This window comes from Crocodylus porosus, unplaced genomic scaffold, assembly GCF_001723895.1.
Source record: "Crocodylus porosus isolate Cpor-Errol unplaced genomic scaffold, CroPor_comp1, whole genome shotgun sequence".
Lineage (NCBI taxonomy): Eukaryota > Metazoa > Chordata > Crocodylia > Crocodylidae > Crocodylus > Crocodylus porosus.
In genome coordinates, this window is record NW_017728943.1 from 111,859,310 (window position 1) to 111,873,176 (window position 13,867).

General features: G+C 44.8%; 1 protein-coding gene across 1 annotated transcript in view; it reads right to left on the reverse strand.

The window, feature by feature from the left end:
• The window catches only part of LOC109320068 (solute carrier family 22 member 2-like), a 27,016-nt gene that overhangs the window by 3,158 nt on the left and 9,991 nt on the right, over window positions 1–13,867 (reverse strand). Inside the window, exons 4-10 of the mRNA XM_019550003.1 lie at window positions 11,094–11,262; window positions 9,742–9,856; window positions 9,014–9,120; window positions 3,769–3,983; window positions 3,287–3,395; window positions 2,141–2,253; window positions 830–929 (exon numbers count right to left, since the gene is read on the reverse strand). Coding sequence (XP_019405548.1) covers window positions 830–929; window positions 2,141–2,253; window positions 3,287–3,395; window positions 3,769–3,983; window positions 9,014–9,120; window positions 9,742–9,856; window positions 11,094–11,262 — 928 coding nt within the window. The remainder of the gene's footprint in view (window positions 1–829; window positions 930–2,140; window positions 2,254–3,286; window positions 3,396–3,768; window positions 3,984–9,013; window positions 9,121–9,741; window positions 9,857–11,093; window positions 11,263–13,867) is intronic.

Consider the following 13,867-nt stretch of genomic DNA (forward strand, 5'->3'; position numbering starts at 1 on the left):
AGGCTCAGGGGTGATCTGATGGCCACCTATAAGTTTATTGGGGTGCTCACCAGGATCTGGGGGAACGTCTGTTCACCAGAGCACCCCGAGGGATGATGAGGTCAAACGGTCACAAACTCCTGCAAGACCGTTTCAGGCTGGACATAAGGAAGAATTTCTTGACTGTCCGAGCCCCCAAGGTCTGGAACAGCCTGCCATTGGAAGTGGTTCAAGCACCTACGCTGGACACCTTCAAGAGTAAATTGGATGCTTATCTTGCTGGGATCCTATGACCCCAGCTGACTTCCTGCCCCTCGGTCAGGGGGCTGGACTCAATGATCTTCCGAGGTCCCTTCCAGCCCTGATGTCTATGAAATCTATGAAATTAACAAGACAAATGCTCAGTAACAGCACTGGCTTTACTTTTGGAGAACTTGTAAGCATCTGCCTTTTTCTCCCCCGTGCTATATGAAAAAAACCAATCAGTATTGGAATAAAGAAGGAACTAATGCCAAAGGATTGAGTGTCATGCATTATGAAGAAGGATGCAAATACTCAAGATTAAGAATGTTATTAATAGCAAGTGTGTGAGATTTTTGTAATGTCATTAGACAAATGTGCCAAGTACTCACCATTAGAAACATAGTATTTAGCAACCATGTGCAAAATTACCTTTGACACAGTTTACATGACATTTCCTTACTTAGTGCCCTGAAGTAGAGCACAGTATAGATGCCACAAACACCACAGTCATTTTAATGACATTAATATACCTTAATTTTAGCTTTACCCATTATAGCCCTTTATATTTCAAAAACACTGAAAAGCTTGAGTGTGCTACCCAACTTACCTGCACAAGTTTTCCACATCATCAATAGTCTCAGGCAAAACTCGTCCTTTAGTCTCAGGCAGAAGTAAGACCAGTACCCCAGCAATTAAACCAACAGCAGCTTTGAATTTAAAACACATGCAAGGACCAAGTGAGAACACATTATACTACACGTCACGTCCCTGGCTGCAATAATTGTCAAATGAAATTAAAACATAGGATTTTTAATGAAGTAAACAATCAATTTTTCCTCTAGAGAGACAACATGGGTACAGAGTTTCTACAGTGAAGACATGTTCAGAGGACGTGGCAGTGCTAGAGAAATAATTATTGATAATATAATCTAATTGTAATCTAGGCACTGCACTTAATCTCAGACAGGAAGAGGTGCATAGGAGAAGTGAATGCACACTTGTATGACATGAAAAGTATTGGGTTTCTCCACTATTAGAGTAACAAGATGTTTATTTGTATATTATATATTGGATGTTATAATATAAATCTTGTTACCTTAATACTAGAGAAATCCAAGGCTTTTCACAGTATGGGGTGAGGGGGATATATGGCAGGGGGGGCGGGGTGAGGTGAGGGTAATCAGGATATACCAACTGAGAGATTAACTCACTCTCTCTCTTTCTCCAAGTTCCACTGTAAAATATATATGTAAATTCAGTGCAAAAATCTCCTAAAAAATGCCCTTCATTAAAACCCATTCATTGTCTTCCACAAAATCCTTCTAGAAACAATGCACTAGTGCAATGCTTTAGAAATATTGCCATATCTAGCCTGAATTTTTGACCAGCTAGTCTTCAGGAAGCTCACCTGGAGCTCTGAAGAAAGTTATTTTTAAGTCCATAAACAATTACATGGGTGTCTAATCAACAAAGAAACTATTGAAAAGGCTGACATATAGCTTAGTCTACCCTTACAATCCATCACATATGCCAGGTAGATACTACGTGAAGTTCAAGTACCTTGTCTCAACAAGAAGGTAACAAATATTATAGAAATGGGACAATAAATCAAATGAGTATTTTCAACAGACTGAAATGTGATCAGACTCTTGGTAGATTTCACAGTTCTCTTCACCTTGTCAAATCAACATTTGCTCTGCAACTCTCTTAAAATATGAAATAAACAGCAATTAAAACATAAAAGTGGATTCTGAACATATAAACAAGCTGGAAGCTAAGAACTAGATACTCACAATGTGAAGATTGTGAAAAATGGAAATTATTACACACACTTGCAATAAGTCTCTTAGGATGTTTTGCAAAAGTATCGTTAATGTACTTGAGAAATGGTCTAAAAAGTGAGCATAATAATACTTACTGAAAACTATAAGGGGAAGCTCGTGCCATACGTCTGCCAATCTGTAGACGATGAATGGGGCTATGATCCCACCAACATCACACAGAGCAGAGCAGACTGTTACACCAAGGTTCCTGATTAAATAGCAACGTATTTCATTTTATTAGTCTGGAAAAGTCCCATAGCTGGAATGAAGCTAATCAAAACTGTAACCTAGCACACAGAATGCATTCTGTAAATCAGCAAGAAGTAATGCAATATCACAATAGAAGCAAAGGTCCTGATTCTCTACTACCTTGCATGAGATTAAAACCTTACAACAGCAGTGAGAGGGTAGCATCTCTTGGGCAGAAGCAGAAGCAATTATCCAAAGTTAAAAGTTGTTGAAAATCAGATTCAAAGTGTCCAGATAAAAGATATAAAAGTGAGCTACAAGACATTTTTAAATGAATGTCAGAATATAAAAATGGCCCATAAATGAAAGCTTCTTTAGCTCTCTACATAAACTGTATATGCAGAATGTCATTTTACATACAAAGTTTCTACATCTCATCAACTAAGTTCAGATTCTTTTTAGTTCCATTTTATTTTTTATGGTGAATCAGAGTATTGAAATGCCTCTCAGCCACTCTCCCACTGTTCTGATGAGGTTTAATAGTTTTGTAGAGATTAAGGTCAGAAAGAAGCATTAGGTCATCCAGTAGAACCTCCTATACAATCACAGGCTGCTACATGTCACCCAGTAACCCTTTTACAGAGCTCAGTAGCTGGGCTGGACAAAAGCCTGTCCTTCATTCAGCTTCAATTTGAAAACATCAAGAGAAGGAGAATCTACTATTCCTTTTTAAGGTACAAAAGGGATACAGATCCACCAAAATATTAGGAGCTTTTAAACTTTAGTCCCCTCAGACATCCCAGAATCTTCCCCATCTACTCTTTAATCCAGTCCTAGGTGTTCTTCCTACTGCAAGAGGAATTTGGAGAAGTTACATAGTTAATTCCTGCACTAACTTGCCTTTTAGTCAATTTTCTAAGTCATCTGTTTGTGTAATGTGCTTTAGACATTAAGTCTATTGTTCTGAAGCATATCTGTACCAAGTTACATTTTCTTCCAATATTATCTACCAGTTTTAACAGCTGCCTTTCGCACCAGAATAATGCACATACCTGACAAACGTTGGATACAATTCTACATTTACAAAGCAAACCATCTCGAAAGATATTGTAATCCCCATTCTCCCAATGCAAGCTACTGTCACTTTTAGCCAGTGTATATCTGCAAAAGAAACAAATTTAATTCACTTAAGTTGTTTTTAGAGGGCTCGTTTTGGGGATTTGTGCTTCCTGTGGGGTAAAAGCATTGAAACAATATTGTTTTAGTTGATCCATAATCCCACTTTAGATGTCATTTATTAGTTCAGGTGTGTTTTTTGTTGTTGTTGGTATGAACCAAATTTTACTTGTAAAAATATTTCATTTGGCAGGGGGTGGAGTGGGGACAGACTTTTCCTGTACTCACTAGTGATGCAGAAAACAAACACACAGGAGTTTTCATAAGCCTTCCAACCTGGAACATAGCTTGATAGATGAATGGCACCTCCAAGAGATAACATTACGGTAATGTGTTAATGAAACCTCCAGTAACTCACCCTCTGGGATTAAAGCTGTAATAAGGCAGGCGGCTCCAGCCACAAAATTTGCTGCAGCCCATGGATAACGCCGTCCAATTCGATTGATTGTGAGAAGAATAATGAGGGCGGCTGGAAATTCAACAAGAGCAGTATAGAAGAAGTCCAGGTAAATGGTCCCACCAGCTAGTCCCATGTGCATGATGAGCCCCTGGTACAGAACAGAGCCGGTGAACCTGGGCAGAGAACAGAGTCCAAGCTTCTTAAAAGATGATTTAGTCACAGAACAGAGACTTGCTTCTTCTTGGAGCATCTGTAAACAAACTTTCTAAAGCCAATTAGCTCAAGGAAATGAACTACAGCTCTAATTTAACAGTGTTCACAAAACTCTAGGAGCATGAGTGTGAGTGTGGGAAGAACAGTAGAGGAATGTTGGGACAGAGGAACTGGAGGTCAGGTCTACAACTTATAAATTAAAATGGTTATTCAGGAGTTAAATATTGAATGCGGGCTGGGTAGCATAAAATAAACTTTAAACGCCTCCAGTTTACTCAAACTTCTAATCCCATGCTATGATTGTGGGTTTACAATTGAAATTATGTTTATGAAGGTGTTTCAGAAACTAACAGCAAAATGGCTGTCTGTGTCCATGCTGTATGTCTGCAACAAAATGGGAAACTACACAGCAGTGAAAAACACTGATAGCAGCAATGTCAAATGCATCTATTGTTTACATCAATACAGAGACGCAATGTGGTCCAGTAAGTGATCACTGAACAAAAGGCTGTGTCAAGACAAGCGAGTACGTGCCTGTTGCAGCATCTCAAAGCAATTTGAGATGCCACAAGAGGCACGCTAGAAACAAAAATAGTATATTTGCAGCATAGACTCTAAATTTGATACCAGGAAATCCAAGTATCAAAACAAAACATGCTGAAGCTCCTGGGACATGCCCTGAAGCAACTGGAGGCTGAGTCCTCCAGAGAGATGCTCTAGCACCTGGGCAGAGCATCTTTATGCCTGCCACGTGCCCCTGCTGCTCCAGCAGGCTGCCTCAGGAGTAGGGCAAGGCTGGCAGTAGCAGCCCCAGCCCAAACCCAGGCAAGCAGGGACGTGGGGGTGGGGGGGATTGTGTGGGGGTGGGAGAGACTATGTGGGAGGAGTGGATCCACCACCCCCACTGCAGGTATGCAGCCGCGCCCTGCGGCAGGAGCGCTGGGCCGTTGGGGCACTCACGGCCCACTCCTGGAAGAAACCCTTGACAGCATGTGGTGCCACCTGCAACCCGGGGGCTGACCATGGCACACAGCACTGACACAGTTTGCTGGTATGTGCCCTCAACCAGAACCAGGCTGGCTTTTGCTGCCACCTGGGCTCCCAGCACCATATGCAGAAGTTGCACACCAGCAAGCCAGGCTGGGTCCTGCCTCCATGTGCCCTGGTGACAGCAAGAGTCAACCCAGTTCTGCCCAAGGACACACACTAGCAGGCCAGGCCAGTGCCACGCACTATGTGCATCCCCAGGTCTCAGGTGGCAGTCAAGGGGTCTCTGCCAGGAGCGGGCCACAAGCGCCCCAACAGCTGCTGCTGCAGGGGGGGAGGGCTGTACACTGTGCAGGGGGGCAGGTGGGGGACCCATCTCTCCCACAAACCCCCACATAAGCCCTACACCTCCTAATCCCACATCCCCCGCCAAATCTCTCACCCTACATGCCAAGCCTCCAGATGGGATGGGACCTGCTTGTGGGTACTGTGGCTGCAGGGGCATCTGCCACACTGCCCCATGCCCACAGTCTGAGAGGACAGGTGGAGGTGACAGCAGGGGTGAGACCGAGACAGAGAAGCACTCCGGGTAGAAGAGGCCACCAGGGGAGCTAGGCTTAGAGCCCCTCTGCCCCCTAGAGCAGCCTATGCAGGGGAAGGCCAGCCTGGAAGGGAAGGGGCTTGCCCAGCCCAGTCCTTGAGCCCCAGTCAAGGGCTTCCCAGTAACAGCAAGGAGATCTCTGGGGCCTGGGCACAGGGAGCAGAACAGCAAGAGCTGGCCCTCCTCCGAACCACAAAGCAGCGGGTAGGACAGCTGCAGCCAGACCCATGTCCTGGTTCTGGGACAGAGCTGCTGCCAGGAGGGAGCTAGTGTGGGGCAGGCAGGGGCTGCGGATCAGGAGTAACGGGCACTGGCAGGGCTATGGGTTGGGAGTGAGGGGCAAGTACGGGGCAGGACACTGGCATCCCCGTGCTGCTCATGCTCAAGGCCCATGCCCTTGCCCCTCACTCCCAAGCCACAGTCCAGTGCCCAACATCCTCCTAAGTGAAAAGAACAGGGCAGTTCTGATTTTTCTATGATAAAAAAAACCAAAAGAAAGTGCCAAAGCACATAATTTTTATACACATATTTATAATTCATTTTATGATGATAGAGGCACTGGTAGGCTTCCAAACTCCTTTAAAATTGTAAACACATCTATAACCCGGGTGGCGGCCCAATAGTTGCCACATCTGGCCAAATATCAGGGATGGTGTGGTGAGTGGGGCAGGGCTTCCAGACAGCACCAGTTTACTTTCCAGCCAGCCCCTGCACCCCATAGAGCAGCCTGTGGTCCCAAGAAAGTCTAACACTTAACTGATTTAAGTGTTTACACTTTATTTACAAAACACAAATAATAGGAAAGGCTATTTACAAGTGAACTTCAATGGTAAAACAAACCAGAATGCATTAGTCGACCCTTGGCTCAAGAACCACAAGTCGGGTAACTGGCAGCTTTCAGCCACTGCTGAGATGCTACAGCAAGGAAGCAGGGTGTTCGCTTCCAGCAGCTCCAACAGGCTTCCCAGTAAGCAACAGACTGCCGCAGGTTAAGCTTTTCTGGTTTGCAACAATCAAATTGTATCAAACCCCAACCCCACAAAGAGGCTGAAGGGTGACCCTCCTTGGCAACCAAAAAGGCAAGCAACAAGCAACTGAGTAGGCTCCTGCAGCAATCATCATGACCCAAGCACAAAGCTCAGGGACTCCGATGACAATCAGCTGCAGAATAAGGGACAGGACAGAGTCCCCCTGAGGCAATCAGTGGCAGAAGGTCAGCAGCACAGGCAGCTCCCAGGGGTTGTTGCTCTAAACCCCTGCTCCAGATGGCTGGCTGGGTGCCCCACACGCTTCGCAGCTTGCCAACCCCACTCCGAACGCTGGCCTGCAACCTGAGCTCCCGAAGACCCTGGTCCTGGCACTCTGCCACTCCTCAAGATCCCAGTGCCTTGCCTGGTGCTGACCCACTTCCCCAGGGAAGGTGAGGGGTTTCCTCAACTCACTGGCCCAGCTCCCTGCTCCGGATAAGGATGCTGCCTGTGCTCCTGGCTGCTGCTGCTTCTCCTCAGTGGAGTGGAGTGGGGTGCTGACTGCCACCCCTAGCCTCCGGGATGCCTGACACATCCAGCACACTGTGATGGGAACTTGGGGCACCAGCTCTCTGCCCCAAGCCCTGGGCACTGCTCCCTGTCTGCTGCAGGGCTGGAGGCATGGCCGCCTGCCGCTGCCTTCTTCTCCCAGGGCCTTCGAGGCCTTTCAGAGGGGGCTCTCTGCTCCCTCTGCTGGGCCAGCTCACCCCAGTTCTTCTTAGGCCTCCTGCGTCGTTCCCTGGAGTCACTGTCAGCAGCCCCCACATGCCAGTTCGGAGGCTGCTTTTATCCCCTCCGGCAGTCCCTCCCTGGCTTGCAAACCAGCCAGCCAAGGACTCAGGGTGGCTGGCCCACAACTGCGGCCATCCCCCTTCCATGCAAATGAGGGGATTGAAAACCCCTTCTTTCAATTGGCTTCTCCTTTTCCACAGGGCAGGGCTCCCTTGCTCCACCCTTGGGATCACTCAGAATTTACCCACACTGTTTCTAGCCCAGGGTAAGTATCTCGAGCCAGTCTGTTACACATCAATAAACCATTGCTGAACTGATCTCTCTCTATATAGTTGAGTTTCATTTTAATCATGGAAGAACACAGACTTTGGGTATTTTAATGAGAGAATTTGGGGGGTTATCAGAGAATTTTGCAATTTTTAAACAGAGAACACCAGAATCTCTGCTAGTGAGACAAGTGGCAAGACCCAGGCAGAGGAGCCTGCCCAGGGCCAGCACCAGGGACCCAACTGGAGGGCAAATGAGGTGGCTGACCTCCTGGCCATTTGGAGCCAGGAAGACATGCTTTGACAGTTCATAGTGGGTCATCGCAATGAGCACATCTTCTGGATGATAGCTGACAGATGGCAGAGCAGGGGCACCAGAAGACATGACAGCAGTGCCATATGAAGGCCAACTGTGCAGCCATGGCCCACTGGCAGCTGGCCCAGAGGTGCAGGTGGCTCTGCTGCAGTGCCCATACCACAACCCAGGCAGCTGGGCAGTCTCCGTCTGGGTCTGTCAGGCATGCAGCCATGGGGCTGCAGGTCCAAGAGGGCAGATGCTGTTGCACGTGACAGATGCTGTCACACAGATGGCAGCAGGTCACAGCCAGGCAGCAGTCCCCACTGCAAAACTGCTGCAGTCGGTAAAGGGTGCAGGGGCCATTCCAGGTTAGGGCTGCTTCAGCAGTCCAGCTGGCACTAGGGGCTAGTGCTCCCAGATATCAACTGGTTGGGCCTCAGAAGCTCCCTGAGCTGCTCACCAGGGCAGCTTTTTATATTGCTGGGGCTAGCTCCTGGCTGAAGATCTGGGAGGAGCTGAGCAGGGTCAGTTTGCCCCAAGTGACACAATTTGCCCCACAAAGTGCATGTTCAGACACATGTGCTGAGGCACAAATCTCTGGCACAAATGTGTGCCGCTGCTATTTGAGCTGCTGCAAATGCATGTGCCTGAATGTGTGGACATGCCCAAAATAGTTTTATTTTGAAATAACCATTAGTTTCTGAAACAGCCTCATATATATTCATTATAATGGAAAATAGCTGCCTAAACCAATGCATTTTCGTAGATTAATCCTTCTTAAAAGTCTGGAATAGTTGGGCAAAAAGAAGTTCTTAGAACATATAAAATATGGGGAGAGATCAGAAGGTAGGTGATTTCTCCAAGTCAAATATGTATATTAAAAAAATTTCATCTCAGAGAGAAATGTACCTGAAATTGCTTCCTAAGACCACACCAAAATTAAGTGTCCCCTCTCCAACTTGCACAGAATAAAAACAGTCTGGGTGAATGACAGAGTACCGAATGCAAGAACCAAGTTTAAAACAAAATTTGGGACTTAATGCTTTGTGATAACAATTTCTAGACAGCTTGTTCTTACCAGTTGTACATCAAAATGAACGTGTGCTTCCTCATCTGAGGTGTCCTGACAAGATCCACAGGGGAAGGTCTCAGCTCTTCACAGTGTTCCTCTTCAAAGCTAATATTCTACAGAAAAACCCATACAGCCTTACATCAAGGGTTGAAGGGTAAGAAAATTCTACCCCTTAAAAGAGAACCAGGAAGGGACTTGACTATCCAATGTAAGTGTATGAAGCAGCATCTCAGATATACTGCATGCACCAGCTTCAGGGACTGCATCTATTTGCATTCTTGTTATTGCAAGGAATGCAGTGGAGAAAGGTCATAATGGAGAAGTTAATCAAAAGAATTCTATCAACAAATACTACTACTGTAGATTTAGTAGTATTTTTTCTTTTTTCTTTTGATCCAGGGTTTCCTATTATGTATCCATCAGATTCCTAATACCCTACTCTTTTAGTCTCAATTAGTCTGGAGTCAGCAAAACAACAAAGCAAAATAATTCCAACTCTGGGATATACGCAAGAAGTTTGTGGAAAAGGTACAGCACTGGGTTCCTTTCCAAACCGTCAATCCTCCCAACTTATACGGAGCACATCATTAGGCTTTTAACTTGTGTTGCCAACTGGCATAAGGGAGAGTAATACCTATCCAGCAGGTAGTGAGACTGAGCTTAATATTTCCAAGTATGCTACATTCCCCACGTGGAAAATATTATATGTAGAATTATTATAATGCCCTCCTCACCTCAAGATGAACAGGCAGCTTTTTCCCATTTTTTTGGGCAATGCTGTGAATAATTTTCATAGCCTTTTCATTTCGTCTTTGAGATATCAACCACCTGGGAGACTCTGGAAGACACCTGCAATGCAAGTGAGCAGAGAGTGTCACAAGGAGGAAAAGCAGTATCAGAATAGCTTTTCATACTGAACCAAGACTGTACTGAATATTGCTTCATTCAGTGACCATCATTTCCTACTTGTCAGGAAACTATCAATTTGTTGTGCTGTGACTTGGTGACAGTAAGTCTAGCTAGAGATGAACAAGTTGAGGATAAATAATAGAAAGCCATGAAAGACTTGGAGTAAAAAATATATATACATTACTTCCAGGGTTTGAATTACAGGGGGGTTGGAGGGCTGGGCCCCACTCCATAAGAGACAAGAGACAGCCGGCAACCAGGAAGAAACTGCTGGTTAAGCTTGGGGAAAAGCAGCCCCTCACCCTGATCTCTGCTGGGCACTTTTTGCTGCAGCCAGGCTATGCCCGGGCTGCCCTGAAGCTTCTCTCCACCACCGCCAACCCCCACAAAAGTCAAAGTGCGATTTGAACCCTGATCACTTCCTCAACTAATTTGCCCATCTGGTTCCTCCAGTGGGAGTCATCTTCCAACTGCATCTTAGGACTAGCCAAAGCCCATGCACAGAAATACTGGAACAAGTTATTAAGAGACAAAGCTTACAAAAATGCCCCCAAGCCCACCCAAAATACTTCACCTTAGCTATCCACTACACCAACCAAACACCTCTTCATATCCCCAAAAGCTTAAGAGATGTATGAAGCCAAAAAGGTCCAAGTTAAATCTTATAAATGATAAATGTATTTCATCTACTTAAAAGGAATCTATGTCCCCTTTTTCTTTGGCTGTGCACAAAATCATGAACATTCAAAAAAAGAGTTCTGCGCAAGAGTCTGCTATAAACAAATAGATGTTTTAACAGCGGAGAGTTCCCACTAAAGAGCCATCATTTCAAGATAACATTAGGAAAATTAACTAAAGGTCCTTTAAACAAATGTTCAGTTAATATTCATGTTAAGTAAAACTCAGTGTCTCACATATGGTTTCAAATCCAGTTTCTCTGTACAAAAAGAAATTCAAGAACATAATGGAGCAAGAGGTAGATAAGGTGTGCACAGTATTTCCAGCTAAGGACAACGAATGAAGACTTGCTCCTTTTTGTTGGCATGTCTCTCTCACTTGCACAGACAGTAGCATTGTCTAAAAGAATCTCCATCCAACCATTCATCCATCCAGGTAGCTTCTTGAGAGTCACTTAGAGATGAAGAAAAACATTTTAATTTTTCATAAAAGTATTTACCAGTAATTGAACAAGAAGAGGAAGCCTGGCAGTGTAAAGGCAAGCTGCAGCCATCTCCAGTGAGGAATAATATAAGCAACAGCATCCAACACTAAGAGCCCAACTGTAAAGGCCACTTGATAGAGAATGCCCACCGTCTTCCTGTAACTCGGGCCAACAATTTCTGTGACTGCAAAAACATATAGATGAGAAATGGCTAAAAATAAACAGTAATAAAACTGAAAACAGATAAACAGAGATGAGCTAACTAAAAATCCCTAATCTGGAAACAAGGGCCACATCCAGATGCATGGCTGTGAGATATGGGGTGCCACAAATACATCTGCAGTGCCACATACCGCACAGTCAGGTGTTTTTGGCACTGCAAAGGTGCACTGCCCGAGCATGTGCTGCTCCAGGTTTTTTTTTTTTTCTCCCACAGGTTTTTTTTGACCCCTGAATATCCAGGGAGCAAAAAAAACCTGTGGGGAAAAAAAACCCGCAAAACCAGCAGCGCCTACACAGGCAGTGCATGCTGCTGAAAAGCAGAGCCGGGCCACCTGGAGCCACGTTGTGCAGGATTGCTGCTGCTGCAGCCCTGGGAGGCCCTGAAGACCCCAGGTAAGGCTGCTGGGGCCAGCATAGTGCTGGCCACACCCTCTCTTACCACCCCCATGGTAACATGCTACGTGCCAAAGTACAAATGGCACCTGGGGAACCAAACATCTGCCAACCGTGAGATTCAAGAATTCTTGGAGATGGTAATTTTGTGGGGGGAAATCTGGAAGAAACATGTGATATCTATTCCTTGAAATATATACTTTAAGCATTTTGGATGTTTTGCATAAAATCTTAAAACAAAAAAAAATCCTTTGATGATTAAGCCTTGTTCACATACATAAATATTTTATTTTTATTAGAATACAGAAACTAGAACAGATGTTCATGCACAAGTAACGTGCTGAACAGTCATTTCTCCACTATGGCATTTCTTGGCTAAATCAATATCTGCCAAATGAAATACAAGATGTGCAAATGGGATTACAAACCCAAGAAAATTAAATTGCAAGAACTGGATTCACACCAGAACTGAATCATGAGGCCAGAAAGGTTGGGAATACTAGCTTAACTGGTACTTTGACTCCATAGGAAAGTAGAGCTGGAAGGGATCTCATGAGGTCATCTGGTCCAGCCCCCTGCTCAAAGTCCAGACCCCTGACTAAACCATCTCAGTGAAGTGTCCGTCTTTACTCATTCCTGAAAATTTCCATGGATGGAGATTCCACAACTTCTCATTGATCTTAGTCCCGTCCTCATTGAAGCCATGATCTTAGTGCTGTCCCCCAGGGCCACAGAGAAAAAAATCCCCTCTCAGTCTTCCCTTCTTCAGATTAAATAACCCTAGTTCTTTCAGCCTTTCCTCATAAGCCAGGTTTCCCAGCCCTCTAATCATTTTTATCACTCTCCACTGGACTTTTTCCAATCTATCCACATCTTTCTTGAAGTGTGGAGCCCAAACTGGATACTGTACTCCAGGTGAGGACTCAGCCATGCCCAGTGGAGCAGAAGAATCCTTGATTTGCAAGTGACACTCCTATTGAATACAGTCCAAGATGCTGATACCTTTTTTGACAACAAGAACACACTGATGGCTTATATTCAGTTTATGGTCCACTGTAATCCCTACATCCTTCTCTGCAGTACTGCAACCTAGCTAGTCATTCCCCAGCCTGTATTTATGCATACAAAGCAGGCAGTTTTCTAGTCTGTCCTGGTTATTCTGGATCCTAGACCTGTCTTCCAAAAGTGTCTGCAGTTCCACCTAGCTTGGGTGACAATCCATAAATTGGTTAAGCATGCACTCAATCCTGTTGTCCAAATCCATTAATGAAGTTAAACAATACTAGACTCAGTAGAGCCCTCTGATGATCCCCACCTGATACCTCCTTCCAACTAGACTTTGAGCCACTGATGAGCACAATGAGTCAACCCGTTATATATTCACAGTACTTTAATCTAGTTTGTATTTCCTTAGTTTGTTAATGAGAATGTCATGGGAGAGTGTCAAAAGCCTTGCTAAACTCAAGGCATATCACATCCACTGCTCCCTCCCTGCCACAGAGCCTGTTGACTTATCATAAGAGGAAATCAGACTGGTCAGACATGACTTGCTCTTGGTAAATTCGTGCTGGCTATTCCTGGACACCTTGTTCTCCTGTAGAAGCTTCACAGTGAATTCCTTAATGACCTGCTACATGATCTTTTCAGGTCTCAAGGCTGACTGGTGTATAATTCTCCAGATAGTCCTTCTCTTCCTCCTCTTAAAGATGTATATTTGCCCTTTTCCAATTATCTGGGACCTCACCCAACCTCCATGAATTCTCAAGGAGAATAGCTAATGGCTCTGAAATTACCCAAGCCAATTCCTTCAGTACCTGGGGTTATATCCCATCTGGCCCTGCCCACTTGAAAGCATCTAGCTTCCCTAAATAATCCCTAATCTGTTCTTTCACTACTCTATGCAGTTTGACACTTTCCCTAACATTTCTGCCAAATGCATTTATCTGGTAGCTGCCTCTATCTGTGAAGACTGAAGTAAAAAAGGCATTAAATACAGGCATACCTCGGAGATATTGTGGGTTTGGTTCCAGACCACCGCAATAAAGCGAATATCGCAATAAAGCGAGTCACACGAATTTTTTGGTTTCCCAGTGCATATAAAAGTTATGTTTACACTATACTGTAGTCTATTAAGTGTGCAATAGCATTATGTCTAAAAAAACAATGTACATACC